The sequence below is a fragment of the Eumetopias jubatus genome, unplaced genomic scaffold (genome assembly GCF_037043125.1).
Source record: "Eumetopias jubatus isolate StellerSeaLion01/CBP00866 unplaced genomic scaffold, mEumJub1_p1.0 scaffold_1, whole genome shotgun sequence".
Taxonomy (NCBI): domain Eukaryota; kingdom Metazoa; phylum Chordata; class Mammalia; order Carnivora; family Otariidae; genus Eumetopias; species Eumetopias jubatus.
The window spans coordinates 200,497,180-200,515,528 of NW_028274807.1; the positions used below are offsets into that span (position 1 = coordinate 200,497,180).

Here is an 18,349-nt window from a genome sequence, read left to right on the forward strand (position 1 = left end):
AGGTCTAAAGGAGACCGGCCAGGCGGGTGGCCTGGGCATGAGCTGGTCCCCGTGAGAAATCTGGTTCCTCTGCAGCCGCTGTCGGCTGGCTTCCCCCCTGCTCCAGGGCCAGAGTCCGAGTGAACCTGGTTTGGTCCTAGGTTTTTGATGCAACGAATACCACCCGAGAGCGGAGAGCGACCATCTTTAATTTTGGGGAACAGAATGGCTACAAGGTGAGGCGTCTTTGGTTCACTTCCTCAGTCGGGCTGTGCACATTTGGACCCCCCGCCCCGGGCCCCTCTCACAGCCTCCTGATGTGCGCAGGTGTCAGGCAGGTGGGCTCCAGAGTGGATGTGGGATACAGGAGTTGCCATTTCCTCTCTGTCTGGGGTTTTCTTTTGGGGGAGGTGGGCATCTTATGGGAGGGTCCTGGATAGGATGGCACCTAGTTTGGTTGGGGGCTTCTCGACCCTGTCGCCACCCCCAGAAGAAGGGCCTGGGGTCACCCTGGCCATCAGGGAGGTGGGAGCTCCATGGAGCCAGGCCCAGGACCCTGAATGTGTCTGTGGTTCCTTCCCTCCTGCCGGCCCTGGTCCTTGCCGAAGACCTTTTTTGTGGAGTCCATCTGTGTGGATCCTGAGGTCATAGCTGCTAACATTGTGGTGAGTGGTGTCTCTGACCTTGTGGGGGCAGTAATACAGCTGAGGTGGCATGTGACAGTGAGGTCTGTCTCTGGGTTTGGGCTGGTGCCTAGGCCAGCCTCTCTTTGGGCTTCTTGAACATTGGGGGCAGGGAGGGAAGGCGGTGCAAGGCCAGGTCAGGAGATCGGAGACTCCTGAGCACCCCTCGTGTGGAGGGCCGTGTAGCTGGGGGGCATTCACTCTTGCTCTCTGCTCTTACCTTCCCCTCCCTTTCCCCCTCATCATTTCCTGGACAGTGAGAGAGGAGCTTCAGCCTCTGGAGGTAGGGGGTGGGGGTAGGAAGTGATGTTTATATTTCGAAAGCGAAAGAGATTTGACCTCTCTCCACTGCCCCTGTTTATCCAAGGAATGAACATCTGGGTTGGGGGAGATGGTTCAGCTGGGAAGGGGCTTCCGGGCCCTTTGCTCCTCTGGCCTCACATCCCCCTGTGCCACAAAGATGAGGACTCCTATCTTAGGCTGCCCAGTAACACTCTGTTGGCGCTGGTGTGGGAACTAAGACCAGGGAACTGCTGGACTCCTTCTAACGGAACCAGTCTCCGGGGATCGGCTGCCAGCTTCATGCCCCCAGCCTTGCCCTGGCCTCTGGCTCAGCCTCCCCTCACCCCCTACCCAGCATCCTCCTTGGTATCTAGCCCTGCCTGGCCTCCAAGCCTGATGTGTCCTTGCTCTGTGCCTGGTCCGGCAGCAAGTGAAACTGGGCAGCCCTGACTATGTGAACCATGATAGTGACAAGGCCACGGAAGATTTCATGCGGCGCATTGAGTGCTATGAGAATTCGTACGAGTCGCTGGATGAGGACCTGGACAGGTGAGTGAGGAGAGCACCACGTCCCGCAGCTTATGATGGGTGGGTGGTGGGGGTCCTGCTCAGCTGCCTCCTTGTGACTCGCCGGGGTGGTGGCTGAGCGGCCACCCCAGCAGTCAGAGATGGTCTGGCCTTGTTTCTTTCCTTTGGGCAGAAATTGTGGGCCAGAGGTGACTTGCAGAACCCCTATTACCTTATCTGGGGCTCTGCAAGTCAGAGTTTTCTGTTATTCCATATGACTCAGTGACCCTGCACTGGGCATAGAGCTTACTAGAATGGAAGGGAGGGAGGGCGAGAGGGAGGAAGAAAGGAAGAAAGAACAGAATTTTCTGCTATTCCCTTATAAAATCAAGCCTAATTTCTGTGTGGAGAGTCTTCCCGCAAGGCATTTGCAAACATTACATGTTCTTTAAGTGTGCAGTCTGTGTTTTGAGATGGGGGGGGCGGGAAGGAGTGCCCAGATCCTGCTTACAGCTGACAATGACCCATGCTGATAAGCCCCACTGCCTCCTTCTGGAATGGCCGACCCAGCAGGAGTAAGTGTTGGGTGGGAGGGGTCTTTAGGCCCACAAGGGGCATCAGCTGAGGCTCTTACAGTAGCAAACTTTATCTGTGAAGGGTCAGGTAGAAAATATTTTTGGGGGCATACAGTCTCTGTTGAGCTATTTAACTCTGCCATTGTAGTGCAAAGGAAACATAGACAACATGTCAATAAATGGGCATGACTGCGTTCCAATAAAACTTTATTTACAAAAACAGGCTGCGGGCCGAATTTGACTTTTTGGCTATAGTTTGCCAACTTCTGTATTACAGTCAAAGTGGGTGCAGTGGTTAAGCAAGTAACACTGTGGCCCCTTGGTAAAGTATTGCATAGTCACAGATCATAGCCAAGACACTGGGGACAGGGTAAGTTATGTGGCATTAAGTGAAAGTCTGGAATGTAAACTTGGGCATAGGGTCCTGTATAATCACATGAGAACATCTAATGCGTACAGACCAAGGGGAACAAGCACCCGTAAGAGGGATGATTTCTGGGGGTCTTTACAGAATAGTTCCTACTGTAACTCCAGTAGGAACTCCTCCTCTGGCTGAGTCTCCTTGGCCGGGCTCTGTGGCCAACCCCAGCCAGTCAGCACCCACTGCCTGGGCCCCGGTGGTTTTTCGTGTTTCTCTAGTCACCCCAGCACAGTGGTTCTTGTAGTTCTGTGATGTGAGCGCACGAGAGAGGCTTAACTGGAACAGCTCCTGTTGGATTCCTCAGTTAACATTGCTACTGTTTTTATTGGTGTCCATGTAACAACCCTAAACTTAAACCTAGGCCCTCGGGCCAGACAGTGAGAACTCAGATGAGAACCTTCAGAGGGCCTCCCTGGGCCAGCCCAGAGCAGGATGCCTGAGAAACCCCATCTCTCCTCCTGTTGCCTCCCCAGCACCCAGCAAACAGAAGCAGAGCGTGTTCTCCCAACCACCCCGCTGCCCAGCCCGAGCAAGCAAGGGAAGTGGCTGAGCTGGGGTACAGGGGCGGGGTTTATTGGGGGAAGGAAAGGCAGGTCCAGGGATGGCTGGCAAGGGAAGCGGAGGCGAGGAGCATTTGCCAGCTGCCCCCAGGTCAGTCGTGGAAAAAACCATCTCTTATTCACCTTACAGACTGTGCGTTGAGAGCTCAGAGGTAGGCAAGCGGGGTCCGGGGGCCACAGAGCAGCAGTGAAAGTCACAATGTGTATGACTGACCCTTTGGATGTCACCTTTTGGAAACACGACAAGTGTTGAGCACCTCTCACAGGATCTGTCTGGCTGTTCCACGTGTTGTGTTGCTCCATCCTCACCCCTGTCACTTGCACACCAGCTGCCTGTCCATGTGTTGTGGTCTCAAGCCCAGTGGTCCGAAATGCACAGCTCTGTGGCCACTTCCGATAGTGGCAGGATGAGCCCTCGGGGGCCCAGTCACACTCACACCTCTCTCTCTCGACCTTCTCTCTGGAAAGGGATCTGTCCTACATCAAGATCATGGACGTGGGGCAGAGCTATGTGGTGAACCGGGTGGCTGATCACATCCAGAGCCGCATCGTGTATTACCTCATGAACATCCATGTGACCCCTCGCTCCATCTACCTCTGCCGGCACGGGGAAAGTGAGCTCAATCTCAAGGGCCGGATTGGCGGGGACCCGGGACTGTCCCCCCGGGGCAGGGAGGTCAGTGTGTGTGTGTGTGTGTGTGTGTGTGTGTGTGTGTGTGTGTGTGTGTGTGTGCGCGTGCGCGCACTGGCGTGCTTGGGGGTGGTGAGGACAGCTGTGCATTGGTACTTCTTGGCAGCTGGGTACATGTATGCATGTGTCCAATGGGCCTGGACTCCAGCTCTTATAGCTCGTGTGTAATCAAGGTGGATGAACTTCATTCCGTCTGGAATGTTCCTGTCATGTAGGGAAAGTCACCAAGCACCACGCTTGGATCTCTGGCTTCCACGTGAGCTGTCACCAGCTGAGCCCCTTTCCCTGGAGAGGCATGCCATTATGGGAATGACCCAAGTCCCTGCAATGCAGCTGATCGCTGCACCACAGTCCGGGGGAGATACTCAGGCCTCTGTAGGGAGGTCACATGGTCCAGGACACATGGTCGGGAGGTGGGCAACGGCAGGGGACATAATGGTCCACAACTGGAACTGCACAGAGGGTCTGGAGAGAATGCATAAGGACAGCACTTGAGGGTGTGGGTGTTCTCAAGAGGTCAGTTCTCTGTGTTCTGAGGCTGGGTGGGCATGACACCATTGTGCCCTGTGGCTTCATGGTCCTTTGTGGGCCGCCTTGGATCTGTGGGTCTGAACTTGCTTCTGATGCATTTCAGTTTGCCAGGAGTCTGGCCCAGTTCATCCGTGATCAGAACATCAAGGACCTGAAGGTCTGGACGAGCCAGATGAAGAGGACCATCCAGACAGCCGAGGCCCTGGGTGTGCCTTATGAGCAGTGGAAGGTCCTCAACGAGATCGACGCGGTAATCACCTGCCCTTTGCTGTCCTCCCAGCGCCCCTGCCCTCCACTGCTTAGTGCTCCCAGGCCCCGCTCTCCGCTGATCAGCGCTCCCAATCCCTGCCCACCCCTGCCCGGTGCTCCTGGGCCCCCGCTGAGCTCAGCCAGCGAGACTGTGCTGAGGCCCCGGGGGTGCTCTCTCCTTCACTTTTGTTCAGTTTTTTCGGGATTGGATTCCCACATCCCTGTGTCTTTCCTTCCTTCTCTTCTTTTGAATTTAACTATCTCAACCAACCAGAATTTCTTTTGGCGTTCCAACATAAGCCTTAAAACTGATTTCTCCCCGATTAACTCACCTTCCTATAACCCCCCATCTGTCTTTTCCCTGTTGATTTATTTCACCTACTTTTATATTAAGCATGATTTACAGTATCACACTCTTTTAATTGGGGCAGCTTTTTACTCTGTTTCATGGCCATTTGGATATCTTTTGTGAGGTCTTTCGTTCTTTTTCTCCCCTGATTGGATTGTCTACCTTTTTCTCGGTGATTTTTAGGAGTTCTTTATGTATTTTGGATACACTCCCAGTTTTTGATTGGGAGCCGGACATTTTGGATAAACAATGCTGGAGATGATTCAGGCTCGGGTGAATGTTCTCTCTCTCCAGAGGGTTAACTTTTACTTTGGGCAGTCAGTTGGGGTAGGTTACCTTAGTCTACTCAGGGACAGAACAATTGCAAAGCTGCATTTTGATCTTTATAGAGGCCAGTCAACGTTGAGGCCTTCCTCCTTCTCCGAGAATGTGGCCTGTCAGGTTCTGATGGAATACTTTGTGGGCCCAGGCTTCTGGTTTTGGCCCCTCAGCCCAAGATGGTTGCCGGTTCCTCCAGGCTTCTGGCCACTCAGTCCCTCCTTCCCGCTTGGCTTCTCCTCCTCCCCCCCCCAACCCCATTTTACTGAGATATAATCAGCATGTAACACTGTGTTAGTTTTAGGTGCATAACATGATGATTTGGTATACCTATATATTACAAAATGATGACTAAAATAAGTTAACATCTGTCACCTGCCGTAGTTACACATTTTTGTGTGTGTGAGGAGAACTTTTAAGATCTAATCTCAGCAACTTTCTTTTTTTTCTTAAGATTTTATTTATTTATTTGAGAGAGTGAGAGAGAGCAGGAGCAGAGGGGAGGGGAAGAGGGAGAAGCAGACGCCCCACTGAGCAGGGAGCCCAGTGCAGGACTCGATGCTGGGACTTGATGCCGGATCTGGGATCATGATCTGAGCCGAGGGCAGATGCTTAACCGACTGAGCCACCCAGGTGTCCCTCAGCAACTTTCAAATATACGACAGAGTATTGTTAATTGTAGTCACCATGATGTACGTTATATCCCCAAGACTTATTTATCTTTTTTTATGTATATATAATTTAAGATTTTTATTTATTTGTGTGTGTGAGAGAGAGAGAGAGAGAGAGAGGGCACAAGCAGGGGGAGTGGCAGGCAGAGGGAGAGGCAGACTTCCCGCCAAGCAGGGAGCCCGATGTGGGACTTGATCCCAGGCCCCTGGGATCATGACCTGAGCCGAAGGCAGATGCTTAACTGACTGAGCCACCCAGGAGCCCCGAGACTTATGTATCTTATCACTGGAATTTTGTACCCTTTGACCACCTTCACCCATCTCCCCCACCCCCAGCTTCTCATCTTTTTAACTGCCACTTTCAAAGCAACAAAACCCCAAAGGGAGAAATGATGCTGTGTATCAGGTTCCCCTCTTTGAGCGTCCCTTTTCTCCAAGACCCTGGCCCCTCATGGCCTCTCCGCCTTGTAGCTCTATGATAATATCAAGCAGGTTTAAAATTTTTTTTTCTCTCTGGCTTTTCTAGTTGCTCTCCCTGGAGGGTTGTTCTGAAGCAAAAGCTAGGCTACCAGTGCCTGAAGTGCAAGCTGGTAATGAGATCAGATTTGACTTGTAGAAAGGTTGTCCCAGCTGCATGTAGAGAATGGTTTTGCTGGGGCGAGGTAGAGGGGCAGGCTGGAGAAGGGAGACCAGTGAGAGGTGCTCGCAGTGGCCTGGTAAGCTGATGGATGACATCTGGAACGTGACCGGCAGCAGTGCAAGAGAGACGAGTGGATGGACTTGTGGGCCGTGTACTCATTTATTCACGTATTTATGCCAGCCTGCCCTGGGGTGGGCACTGGACCAGGTGCCAGGGACCCACATGTGGGGAAGGGATAGAAGTGATAACTGAGAAGAAGACAAGTGTGCAGGACCATTCCAGGTTTCCGGCCCCTGGGAAGGGTTCTGGGTCACGTGAGGGTAGGAACTGTGTCTGCCTTGTGCCCCACATGGTGGGTGCTCAGTAAGTATGGACTGAGTGGAAGGAGGCAGTCTGGGGGAGAATTGGTGAGCTCTTGAAAAGGGTTAGTACTCTTTGTGACCCCTCTCGTAGTTCCTTTGAGCATCTTGTAGGCTCCCAGCAGTTGTGGCTGCTGGGAGTCGTGGGAGGCCTGCAGCCACCCTTCCTCGCTCTCCCTGAGCCCGCTTGGGTGCCAGGGTCTGCCCTGCAGGTACTGGATGTGGCTCTAACATCGGGCTTTGCAGAGAAGCCTTAGGCCACCCCAGTTTTTTTTTTTCCTTTGTAGTTAATCTGATTATTTTCCTAGATGCTGGTGGATTCTCTTCTTTATCTTTCGGGTTTGGAAACTGTTCTAATATCTGTGATCTATTCATCATCTTTCTATGTTTATCTTTCTTCTTTTCCTGGGTTCTGGTAAACAGCCTTGGGCTAGCCTTCTATTTCAACACTGGGATTTTTTTTTTTCTTAGTTCAGTCCACAGTTCACGGCCTTATTTGTTCTTTTTTTAAAAAAAAAAAATGCCAGCTTTATTGAGAAATAATTCACATACCATATGGTTCACCTACCTAACGCGTACAATTCAGTGGCTCTTAGTATAGTCACACAGTTGTGCACCCACCACCGCAATTAATCTCAGAACATGTCATTACTCCAAAAAGCAACCCTGATCCCGTCCCTCCATTTCCTTCCAACCCCTCCCCCCCTCCCCCCCCCCCCCAGTTCCGAGGCTACTGCTAATCTATTTTGTATCTCTGTGGACTGGCCCAGTGGGGATATTCCATATAAATGGAATCATACACTATGTGGTTTTTTGTGACTTAGCATGTGTTCTTTTCTTTCACGTAGCATGTTTTCAAGGTCCAAGCAGGTGTCCGAGTTTCATTCCTTTATATTGCCCTGAATCCTGTTGGACAGATATACCACATATGACGTATCCAGTCATCTCTTGATGGGCTTTTGGGGGGTTTGCATTTGGGGGCTCTTGGGAATAATGTTGCTGTGAACATTCATGTGCAGCTTTTCGTGTGGACATGTCCTTTCTCTTGGGTGTGTACGGAGGAGTGGAATTGCTGGATCATATGGTAAACTCTGTGTTCAACCTTGTGAAAAACTGCCAGACCGTAGCATTTCCCGCCAGCAGCGCATGAGGGGTCCAATTTCCCCACATCCTTACCAACTCTTGTTATTATCTGTCGTTTTTTTTTTTTATAGCCAACCAATAGCAGAACGTCATTCAGCAAGTTCTCTGCCGCTTTCTAACAAAGATGACCTTTTCTTTAGTGTCCACTAAATACCATTTCCATTTCCTTCTGAGGCCTCACCAGAAGCAACTTTCACATTCGTATTTCTTTTTTTTTCTTTTTTTTAAGATTTATTTATTTATTTGAGAGAGAGAGAGAAAGAGCATGAGCGAGGGTGGTGGGGCAGAGGGAGAGGAAGAGAGAGAATCTCAAGCAGAATCCCCACTGAGCCTGAAGCCCAGTACGGGGCTCGATCCCAGGACCCTGAGATCATGACCTGAGCTGAAACCAAGAGTTGGCTGCTTAATCAGCTGAGCCACCCAGGTGCCCCCAATATTCGTATTTCTAGCAGCATTATGCTCATGAGGATATATGTATTTCTAAGATGATAGAAGCTTTCCCTACTCTGCTTCACTTCCTTCTGAGCCTTTAGCAGAATCACTGTCAATGCCCGTATTTTTACCTAGTATCTGGTGATTGCCAACGATCCTTGGCATTCCTTAACTTACAGCTGCATCACCTCAATCTCTGTCCTCACATGGCCTTTTTCCCTGTGTGTCTTTTTGCGTCTTCACATGGTCGTCTTGAAAGGATATCAGTCGGTGGACTGGGGCCCACACTTGGTGACCTCATCTACTTGGTTACATCTGCAAAAACTCTATTTCTTTTTTTTTTTTTTTTTTAAGATTTTATTTATTTTAGGGGCGCCTGGGTGGCTCAGTTGGTTAAGCGTCTGCCTTCAGCTCAGGTCATGATCCCGGGGTCCTGGGATGGAGCCCAGCGTCAGGCTCCCTGTTCAGAGGGGAGTCTGCTTCTCCCTCTCCCTCTGCCGCTCCCCCTGCTTGTGCTCTCTCGCTGTCTGTCAAATAAATAAATAAAATCTTTAAAAATATATATATATATTTTTTAAGAGGATTTTTTTTTAAAGATTTTATTTATTTATTTGAGAGGGAAGAGGGTCAGAGGGAGAAGCAGACTCCCCGCTGAGCAGGGAGCCCGATGTGGGACTCGATCCCGGGACTCCAGGATCATGACCTGAGCCGAAGGCAGTCGCTTAACGACTGAGGCACCCAGGCGCCCTATATTTTATTTATTTTAGAAAGAGAGCGAGAGAGCATGCATGAGCTGGGGCGAGGGGCAGAGGGAGAAGGAGACACAGAATCTCAAGCGGACTCCACGCTGAGCGAAAAGCCAAATGTGGGGCTTGATCTCGCAACCCTGAGAGCATGACCTGAGCCAAAATCAAGAGTCGAACACTCAACTGACTGAGCCACCCAGGTGCCCCAAAGCCCTATTTCTAAATAAGGTCACACTAACAGGAACCATGCATTAGGACTCGAACGTATCTTTCAGCAGAGACACATCTGACTCAACAAAGATGGTTTGTCTTTCTTGGAATTTTCTTATTTCACATAAGTTATCTCATTTGTTGACACAGAGTTGTTCACAATAGTCCCTTAGAGTCTCTTCTCTTTCTGGAAGCTTGATAGTAACATTCCTCTGTCATGCCTAATCATAGTGATTTGAGTTTTTTCTCTCTTTTGTTTTTAAGATTTTATTTATTTATTTGACAGAGATACACAGTGAGAGAGAGAACACAAGCAGGGGGAGTGGGAGAGGGAGAAGCAGGCTTCCAGGGCGCCTGGATGGCTCAGTTGTTGAGCATCTGCCTTTGGCTCAGGTCATGATCCCAGGGTCCTGGGATCGAGCCCCACATCAGGCTCCTTGCTCGATGGGAGGTCTGCTTCTTCCTCTCCCACTCCCCCTGCTTGTGTTCCCTCTCTCGCTGTGTCTCTCTGTGTCAAATAAATAAAATCTTAAAAAAAAAAAAAAAAAGGCAGGCTTCTGCCAAGCAGGGAGCCCAATGTGGGGCTCGATCCCAGGACCCTGGGATCATGACCTGAGCCGAAGGCAGACGCCGAACGCCTGAGCCACCCAGGCGCCCCTTGAGTTTCTTCTCTTGTCAGTCTAGCAAAAGGTTTGTGAATTCTGTGAGTCTTATCAAGGAACCAACTTCTGCTTCCATTGCTTTTCTCTGTCTTCTGTTTTCTATTACATTTATTTCTGCTCTAATCTTTATTATTTCCTTCCTTCTGCTTGCTTTGCATTTAGCTTGCTCTTCTTTTTCCAGTATCTTAAGGTGGGAGATCAGATTATTGTTTTGAGATCTTTCTTTTTTTTCTCCATACAGACATTTACAATTGAAAGTTTTCCTCTTGGTCTTTCCTTTTTTAATAGACAACTTTGCCCCAAGGCTTTGTCTAGAAAACAACTTAGAACAAAGGCAGAGACCAGCAACTTTTTATTAGGACATTTTATGGCTTCTTTCCCTCTCAGAGCCCTTAAACCACACTTATGTGTTGTCAGCCAGTGTTCTTCTCTGCTGGATTTTTTAAAAAATAGCATTTATAGAAGGTAATCCATGCTACGTGTGAGTGCATGTGTGTCTTGAAGAACACAAGTGAATTCTTGCTTTATAGTTTGTACAATAGTCCATAACTCAGAATACGTATTTCTACAGCACAGAAAACAAAAGACACAAGGAAAGACACATAGTTAACATTCCTTTGTTTATTTTTATGGCATAAACTGGATGGATGGGTAATGGATGGATGGAAAAAGACTGTTCTGGTAGCTCTGTACAAACGAGGGGCTGCCCCCTTGCTCAGCGTCCCCATGAACCTGCTCTTCCCAGTGGGGTTCTAAGCTCCGGGCTGGGAGGGCCCCTATGGCCCAGGAAATGCCCTGTAAACCTGGTCCCCTCTGCGTGCCCTTCCCCCGCCCCCAACACAGGACTGACCCCCACGCCTGGCTTGGGAGATGTGACAACTGCCGTGTCTCCCTAGGGCGTCTGTGAGGAGATGACTTACGAAGAAATTCAGGATCATTATCCACTGGAATTTGCCCTACGGGACCAGGACAAGTACCGGTACCGGTACCCCAAGGGGGAGGTAGGTGGGATTTGGGGGCTTAGTCCCAGCCGCCACCTGTGGTCTGCCCCAGGATCCCTGGGGGACTCTGTGGAGGCTGCGTGGACAGCAGGTGGGGCCTGACCTCAGAGCTTGGCCAGACTGGGTGTGTGTGTCATCTCTGCCACTTCCCAGCCATGATGCCCAGGCCGCAGTCCCCACCCCCCCTTGGGCGGTGGGTGGACATTGCTGCATGGGACTCCCAACTCTGAGACTCATTGGATCCCTGCTCCCCGATGTTCCCCATCTTTGCCTTTCCCCTTCCCCAGGGTATCACAGGCATCATGTTCTCCCCGTGGCTCCAGACACAGAGTCCTGAATACAGACCTAGGGAGACCTTCCCCCGTTCAGTTGTGGCCGCAAGAAGCCATGTGCTCGGACACCTTCCCTCAGGCTGGCTCCTGCCTCAGTCCAGGCCCCAGGTCAGAAGTAGGTCACCTTTGACTTGGGTACCTCCCACTTCCAGGAGGTGGCCTGGGGCAGTGGCCAAATAAAGATACCCCGACAGATACACATGTATGTACACCCATACACGGACTCATGCAGAAGCTACCCCCCACCCCCAACCTCAGGTGCCAGCCCCTTGGCCCCTCTGCTAGACTGTCTTCAGGAAAGGTACAGCTCTGGGGAGCATTAATTATTCCCCATGTCATACTGTGAGGGAGAACTTAGATTTTAAACTAACCCAGGTAACAGTAAAAATAAGCCAAGCAGTTACCTATTCAGACTTGAGAATACAGCGGGGGGCGGGGGGGGAGGGGGGGGATTGGTAGAGAAATTACAGTTACTAAAAGAACTGATCTAGGCTTCCCCTGGAACTACAGGGCTTCGCTCCCAGTCAGTGCCCAGGGGGCACTTCTGGCTCCAGCTTGAGGTGTGTGTTTTGAAGTCCTGCTCATTGTGTACAAAGAGGGCTTGGTCTCCAGGTGGAGAAATCTCTAAACCTCAGGGCCCACGCTTGGTCCAAGGGCTCCCTCGTCAGCTACTTCATGGCACCCAGGGGAGGCACAGGGCAGGCTGACCGTGAAGATCATTGTTCCTGGGTCCTCAGGCATGCCGATGGGTCATGTCGCAGGAAGTTTTGGGGGTCTTTGCTCCTCCCACCCCCACGGGTCTTTCTGTGCATTCCGTCTGCTGTGGGCTGGAAGGGCGCAGTGTCTCTCCTTCCAGTCCTCAGTTTACCAGCGTGTGAATTCCAGCAGCAGAGGGTTCCGCCAAGGGCCCTGGGGGTGGGCTTGGTGATGGCCCCTTAGGATGGCAGCCTGAGGCCCAGCTCTGCCCTCTCGTCCTCCCGGGACCTGGCCCTGGGGTGGAGGATGCGATCTCTTTCCCAGACTTCCAGTTCTTCTCCCCTCCCAGCTTCCGTGTCAAGCTGGACATCTCACTGTCCTGCAGAGGCAGGCCCTAGCCCCGAGCTGCCCACCCCCCGTGCCCCTGGGATGCCAGGCTGGAGGATATCTAGCCACAACCTCCCAGAATGATGAGGGGCCTAGGAGTGAGGAGGTAGCCTGCTACATCTCCGTCACTACCCCTGGAGCAGGGCCTGAGGGACCCTTCCCGCTTGTCCTTGCAGTCCTACGAGGACCTGGTCCAGCGCCTTGAGCCTGTCATCATGGAGCTGGAGAGGCAAGAGAATGTGCTGGTCATCTGCCACCAGGCTGTGATGCGCTGCCTCCTGGCCTACTTCCTTGATAAGGCGGCAGGTGTGGGCCGGCCCCCGGGGAGGTGGGATGTATGTATGGGAGAGGGACAGAGGGACCGTTCCGTGGGCGTCCCTGGTGTGCCAGCCCTGCCCATCTGTGTCCACAGAACAGCTGCCCTACCTCAAGTGTCCGCTGCACACCGTCCTGAAGCTGACCCCCGTGGCTTATGGTAAGGAAGCTTCCCGCACACTCACCTGGTTGCCAGACGCTGGCTTTCCATGGGGCTCCACGATGTTTCTGCAGATCCCTTGAAACTCCCATTAGGGGCTCATTCCTCCTCTGCCCCCCCCCCACTGCCTTTCCCAATTTCCTTTTTTTTTTCTAACTAAGCCCTACACCCAACTTGGGGCTTGAACTCATAACACCAAGATCAAGAGTCACACGCTCCACAGACTGAGTCAGCTAGGAGCCCCTCCCAATTTACTTTTTTGTTCTGTTTTATTTTAATTTCTGTGGCCACACAAGCCTTTCCCATGATCCTTAACCATCACCCACCTGCATGAGGGGCTTTTCTACTGTTTTTTCAGAGACCCCCCACAAAGCCCCATGGCCCCCAGGACCTGGGCCTTAACATATTCAGGGTATTTTGAGTTCAGAGTCGTTTGAGTCCCAACTCTGCCTTGCATTGTGCCCGCAGGGACCTCAGGCCACCTCCTAAGCTCCTGGGTCTCAGCTCCTCACCTTCAGCACAGGCTACGAGGCACCCCTCAGGTGGTCGTGTCCTTGGGAGAATGACGGGAAAAGCCCAGTGACAGCTGATGTTGTTCCCCTGTGTGCTCACCCCCTCATCCCCATGGCACTGAGCCCCTGGCGTGACGTGCGTTTGGCCTTGTGTTTGTGGCGTGCTTGGGGTGTGAGTGGTGCGGGGGCCCCGAAGGCTCACAGAACGATTCCGCGCCGCGCTCAGGCCGCTGCACGGCTCGTGTCCTCAGGGGAGCCTCCCGGGTGTCTGGGCTTCTCCCCAAGGCTGCGCGGTGGCACTTGATAAGCACGGGCCTGCAGGGTTCCTTGTCCTTCCTCACGTGCTCCCCAAAGCTGCCCAAGGTGGGAGGGCCCAGATGACGCTAAGAATGGCTGCCCTGTTCTGCGATACCCCGGGCTTCCCCCTGAGAGAAGCTTCTATCCTCTACGGCTCCAGGAGGGGAAATGAATTTACATCCTCCCTTTGGCAGGTTGTAAAGTGGAGTCCATATTCCTGAACGTGATGGCTGTGAACACGCACCGGGACAGGCCTCAGGTAGCAATGGGGTTACTGCTGGGGTGGCGAGCCTATTCCTGGGGGTATCCAGATACAGCATCTTCCAGACCCAGGGCCAGTTGGGGTGCCTGCCAGAGAGGACTTGAGTTCTCTGCCAAACCTACTGTCTTATCATCAGGGCAAGGTCATGGCTCTGGGCTGGGCCTTCCCGAGGATGCTGCCCTGGGAGTGGGGAGGCCCCTGGAGCTGGGCCACCAGGGTAGGAAGTGCCTGAGCCTGGGTGCAGTGGCTTCCCAGCAGCCCTATCACAGGGGTCTGAGCCAGGGGGTGAGGGGGTCCCAGCTGGGAAAGAAGCAAGAGGCCTGCAAGGGGATGGATGCAGATTCTTCCATGATCCCCTACAAGTTCAGGCCTCATGAGCATCCTTTCCAACTTGAGCAACTTTAAAAATTAAAACGGTGTGCGCTTTGTTAGGGAAAGGGCCATGTAGGTGCAGAGAGGGTGTTGGCGCTGGACAGAGACGGTCCTGCAGAAGAGCAGTTCACGACCCTGTGTTCCCCCAGTGCCTTGTTTAAGATAGAAGCTCCTCAAAGTATTGCCCAGAACCCCTTTCTGTGTCCATGGGAGGTCTCTCTGCCACATTGATTACCTCTTCCACTGAGGCCAAGGGCTAGATCGGCCCTTCTGGACCCCATTCCCAGAGTCTACCCCAAGAAGGCTCCTGGGGTCTCAGTTGTGCCTGCTGCCACCTAAAAGGGAGCATGGTGGGCTCTGGGTCCCTGTTAAAGGTGCACAGCTTGGGCTGCACACCTGCAGCCCCTTGGCCTTGATCCCCACCGACAGAGATGTGTGGACGTTCTTAAGGCGGCTGCCCCCTCACCGGGACCATCCACCATGCAGGCCTCTTCCCTGTTTGTCCCGAGACTCTGCTCCAGGCCTTGTCTGGCCCCCACAGGTCACTGGGGAAGGCATGTCCTAACGGGCACCTTTTGTGCTGAGGGAGGTCCAGAAGGCACTGGGCCCCAGCACAGACTGACAGGGTGATGGTAAGAGAAGCCCCTGGACACGGCCGGCACTGGGGGCTGACCCCCGCATCTGCAGGGCAGGAGCCAGCATGGCCACGGAGTAGCTGGCAGCCCCCTTGCCCACCTCTGCATGCTGGCTTCCAAGACGCCAACTTCTGCTGGCCACAGGTTCCCGGCTCGTTCCCTTTCAGGTGGCAGGATCCCTGGGCCCTAGCCCATTCTTGGGAGCAAAAAGAGATGGGAAAGGGGCCCTCAGGAAGCCTGCCCCATCCCCCAGAGTTGCACCTGCCCCTCCCATTGCAGTGGCTGGTTCAGTGAACCCAGAGGTGGCCCCGCCCCCGGGGGCCATGTCTTCTTGCCTGTGGGTCTGGGCACATCACGTCACACAGGGCTGCGGCCCCAGGTGACCTGCTTCAGTAGGTCATGGTTGTGAGGGCCCACAATCAAGAAGATGGGCCACCAGGATTGGGGGGCTCATAGGACCATCTCGTGGAGCTGAGGAAAGTGTCAGGCCCCCATTATCCCTCAGGCCTGAGCCCAGCGGGCCATGGAAGGAGCTGGGCTCTGTGGCTTGGCGAGGCCTGTCTGTAGCTGAGGGCTTCAGGAGGTCCAGGGCACCCTGTGCCCCAGCTCTGAGAGGACAGAGCAGGCCAAGATGAGGAGGGGTCCACAGGCTGCTGGAGCCTCATCTGACACCTGCCCACCAACACTTAGACCAGGAGGTGGGCACCCCCAGGAGCGGGGCCCCCTTCCCTGCCCCCACTGGTGAGGATTTGAGCCCCCAACAAGCTCTTCCCTCCCAGCTGACTCAGGCCTGAGGCAGGAGGTCGGATGGCCTTGTTCAGGGTACTGCCTGCCCTGTGAGCAAGGAGCAAGCAGGACCCAGGCACCTTCCTCCGCTGCCTTTGAATCCTTGTGTTCATCCACCCAGCATATTTGGAAAGGCTCTTGAGCCCTTGCTCTTAGGGAAATTTGGGGGTTGGAGTCCCATAGCCAGGGCTCCTGGGGGGTGAGTATGTGAACCCAAAGGGTTACATTGATGAGGAAAGTAGACAGCAGGACAGTGGGTGTCCATCTATTCTCGCCACAAGGTGAATGTTCTGTGGTTTGTGTGTGTATGTGTTTGTTTTGCAGAATGTAGACATCTCGAGGCCCCCGGAGGAAGCCCTTGTCACGGTCCCTGCTCACCAGTGACCATGAATCATCCACTGCGACCCCCAGGCAGGTATGGACCTCTGCAAATGAGGTCCTTACAGGCCCCCTGGCCCGTGTGAGTTTCTCTGCTGGAACATCCCAGAGCCCGTGCACCAGCCCCCCGCTTCCTTGTTAATGGTGACGGGGTTACACGTGGTGCCCAACCTGCTGCTATAAAGCATTTGGCCAGACTGCATCTGCCCGGGGCTGGTGAGAGGTGTCCTCACAAGCTGGTCTTGCTGTTGCTGCTCTGAGGTGCTCTCTCCCTGGTCGCTGGGCTCTGTGAAGTGTGAAGCCCTAAACATGTGAACAGAAAGCCCGGCTAGGAGGTTCCCACCGCGGCCGAGCGGTCTGAGGCGGACCTGGCGACCCCAGCAGGGACTCTGTTGTCTCCTCTGTGTGGGACCCCGAGCTCTGCTGCCGGGGCTGTGAGGGAGTGCCCTTCCCGTCCTGCCAGGAACCCGAGAGCCGCCGAGGCCGCCACCTCGTGTCGAAGCCGCTCGTGAGCTCCACGTGCTCACTTCAGCAGAAGCATGCAGGGAGCGCGGGCTTTGGGGTCACCCCTTGTCGATGGCGCATACACTGGAACATTTGGGGGAGCTGGTGGCCAAGGCCACACCTGCCCAACGGCTGTCACGGTGAAAGCACGTAAAGTCAGGGTGGTCGCGTGAACACCCAGGTGCTCGAGGGAGACGGTCCCACCTCGCCCTCCCGGCCATGCTCCCCAGGCTACCTCTCCCCCGTTGCTGCCTGTGTCCACACAGGAGCGGACCCTGGTGGCAGAGAAATGCATTTGCTGTGAAGCATTCAGAGAAAAAAACCTGTCCTGGCGTTCGCTGACCTCCACCTGTGGGGAAAGGCCGGAAACCCGAGGCACCCTGTCCAGGGGAGGATGTTCCCAGCATGGCGCAGCTTTGGCTTCCTGTGCATGGGAGCCTGGCAGAAAACCACCCCAGGAGGCTGCCGTCTGTCACGAGCCCCTGAGTTCCTTTGGGTCCAGAGAGGCAGGCTGGGCAGTGGGTTCTGGCTCCATCTTGTAGATGGGCAGGAGGCCTGGCCAGCAAGTCGAGAGGCTGGGTGAGGAGGTGTCGGTGTCTGTAGTCGGATGCCCTGCTGTCCACAAGTGGGTCCTCATCCAGGATCCCGAGCCCACCTTGTACCCGGAAGCTTCCCTGGCAGGACAGCCCACCTTTCCCAGCCTCCCGGGGCTTTAAAGCCTGCAGGTGCCACCTGCCCCTGAGGGGAGCGCGTGCCCCTGCCCCAGCTGGTGGTCTCTCAGCCTCGTGCACTGCAGTGGCCGTGGACAGACCCGGTAGAGGGCTGGGGCAGGAGCTTCTGGACTTACCTCTTGCCAGAGCCCCTAGCCCTGGACTCAGGACCAGAGGACCATGCCACTGCCTTTGGGACGTGGGGACCACAGCCCTTGTTTCCATGTGCCCCAGAGTTTTGGTGACTTGGTCACATGGACAGTTACTTGTTGGCCATAGTGGGTTTCTTTGGTTGGCGGGCTGTATGTCTGGATGTCCCCACCTCTCCAGGACCTCAGGCTGGCTAAGGCAGGACCAGCGAGGCCTTTTCTCTGTGCCCAGAGGGCAGTCAGGAGCTGCTGGACCCGGAGTGTTACAAGGACTGGGGTAGGGCAGAGGGAAGCCTAGGGGCATGGCAGGGTTGGGGTAACTCCTCTCTGCCTCTGCCTGGAGTGCTCTCTGCATGGGCAGCAACCCGCTGGGTTGGCTGCCGGGTTTTATCCTTGACGGTCGATGTGCTTGTGTCGAAGACGTTTTCCCATTCTCCCTGGAGTGGGTGGTGGTGGATCTCAGCCACACATCACACTGTGTCCAGCATTCTTTGCAATAAATACTTAAAAAAAAATTGGAACACCTGGCTGGCTCAGTCAGTAGAGCACGTGACTCTTGATCTCGGGGTTGTGAGCTCAAAGCCCCATGTTGGGCCTAGAGCTAACTTAAATAAGTAAATAAATAAACAATAAGAATTTAAGGTTGTATCTTGTGGCCATCTCTCCACTTCTGAGGTATTCTCCAGCTGGTTCTGCTGACTCCCACATTGTGGTCTCTCATAGGTCTGTGTTGGGATCTTTGGTCCAGCTCCCACTTCCATGCCTACCCCTCTCTGGAGAGGAAACTGTCTTGCCCTGGAGTAAGTCCTGGGCCTGGTGCCCATGGGCAGGGACAGGGCCAAGTT

General features: G+C 53.7%; 1 protein-coding gene across 6 annotated transcripts in view; it reads left to right on the forward strand.

Moving 5' to 3' along the window:
• PFKFB4 (6-phosphofructo-2-kinase/fructose-2,6-biphosphatase 4) overlaps positions 1–18,145 on the forward strand; it is a 32,667-nt gene extending 14,522 nt beyond the window's left edge. For 4 of the 6 annotated variants that reach the window (XM_028124375.2, XM_028124377.2, XM_028124374.2 and 1 more), the window contains 11 exons: positions 141–215; positions 588–644; positions 1,372–1,493; positions 3,476–3,683; positions 4,333–4,479; positions 10,905–11,009; positions 11,297–11,449; positions 12,601–12,730; positions 12,837–12,899; positions 13,903–13,967; positions 16,088–18,145. In XM_028124375.2, the coding sequence (XP_027980176.1) occupies positions 141–215; positions 588–644; positions 1,372–1,493; positions 3,476–3,683; positions 4,333–4,479; positions 10,905–11,009; positions 11,297–11,449; positions 12,601–12,730; positions 12,837–12,899; positions 13,903–13,967; positions 16,088–16,147 (1,185 nt within the window). In that variant the 3' untranslated portion in view covers positions 16,148–18,145. The remainder of the gene's footprint in view (positions 1–140; positions 216–587; positions 645–1,371; positions 1,494–3,475; positions 3,684–4,332; positions 4,480–10,904; positions 11,010–11,296; positions 11,450–12,600; positions 12,731–12,836; positions 12,900–13,902; positions 13,968–16,087) is intronic. The other 2 variants (XM_028124379.2, XM_028124378.2) reach the window with 1 other exon arrangement.
• The last annotated feature ends 204 nt before the right edge of the window (positions 18,146–18,349 follow it).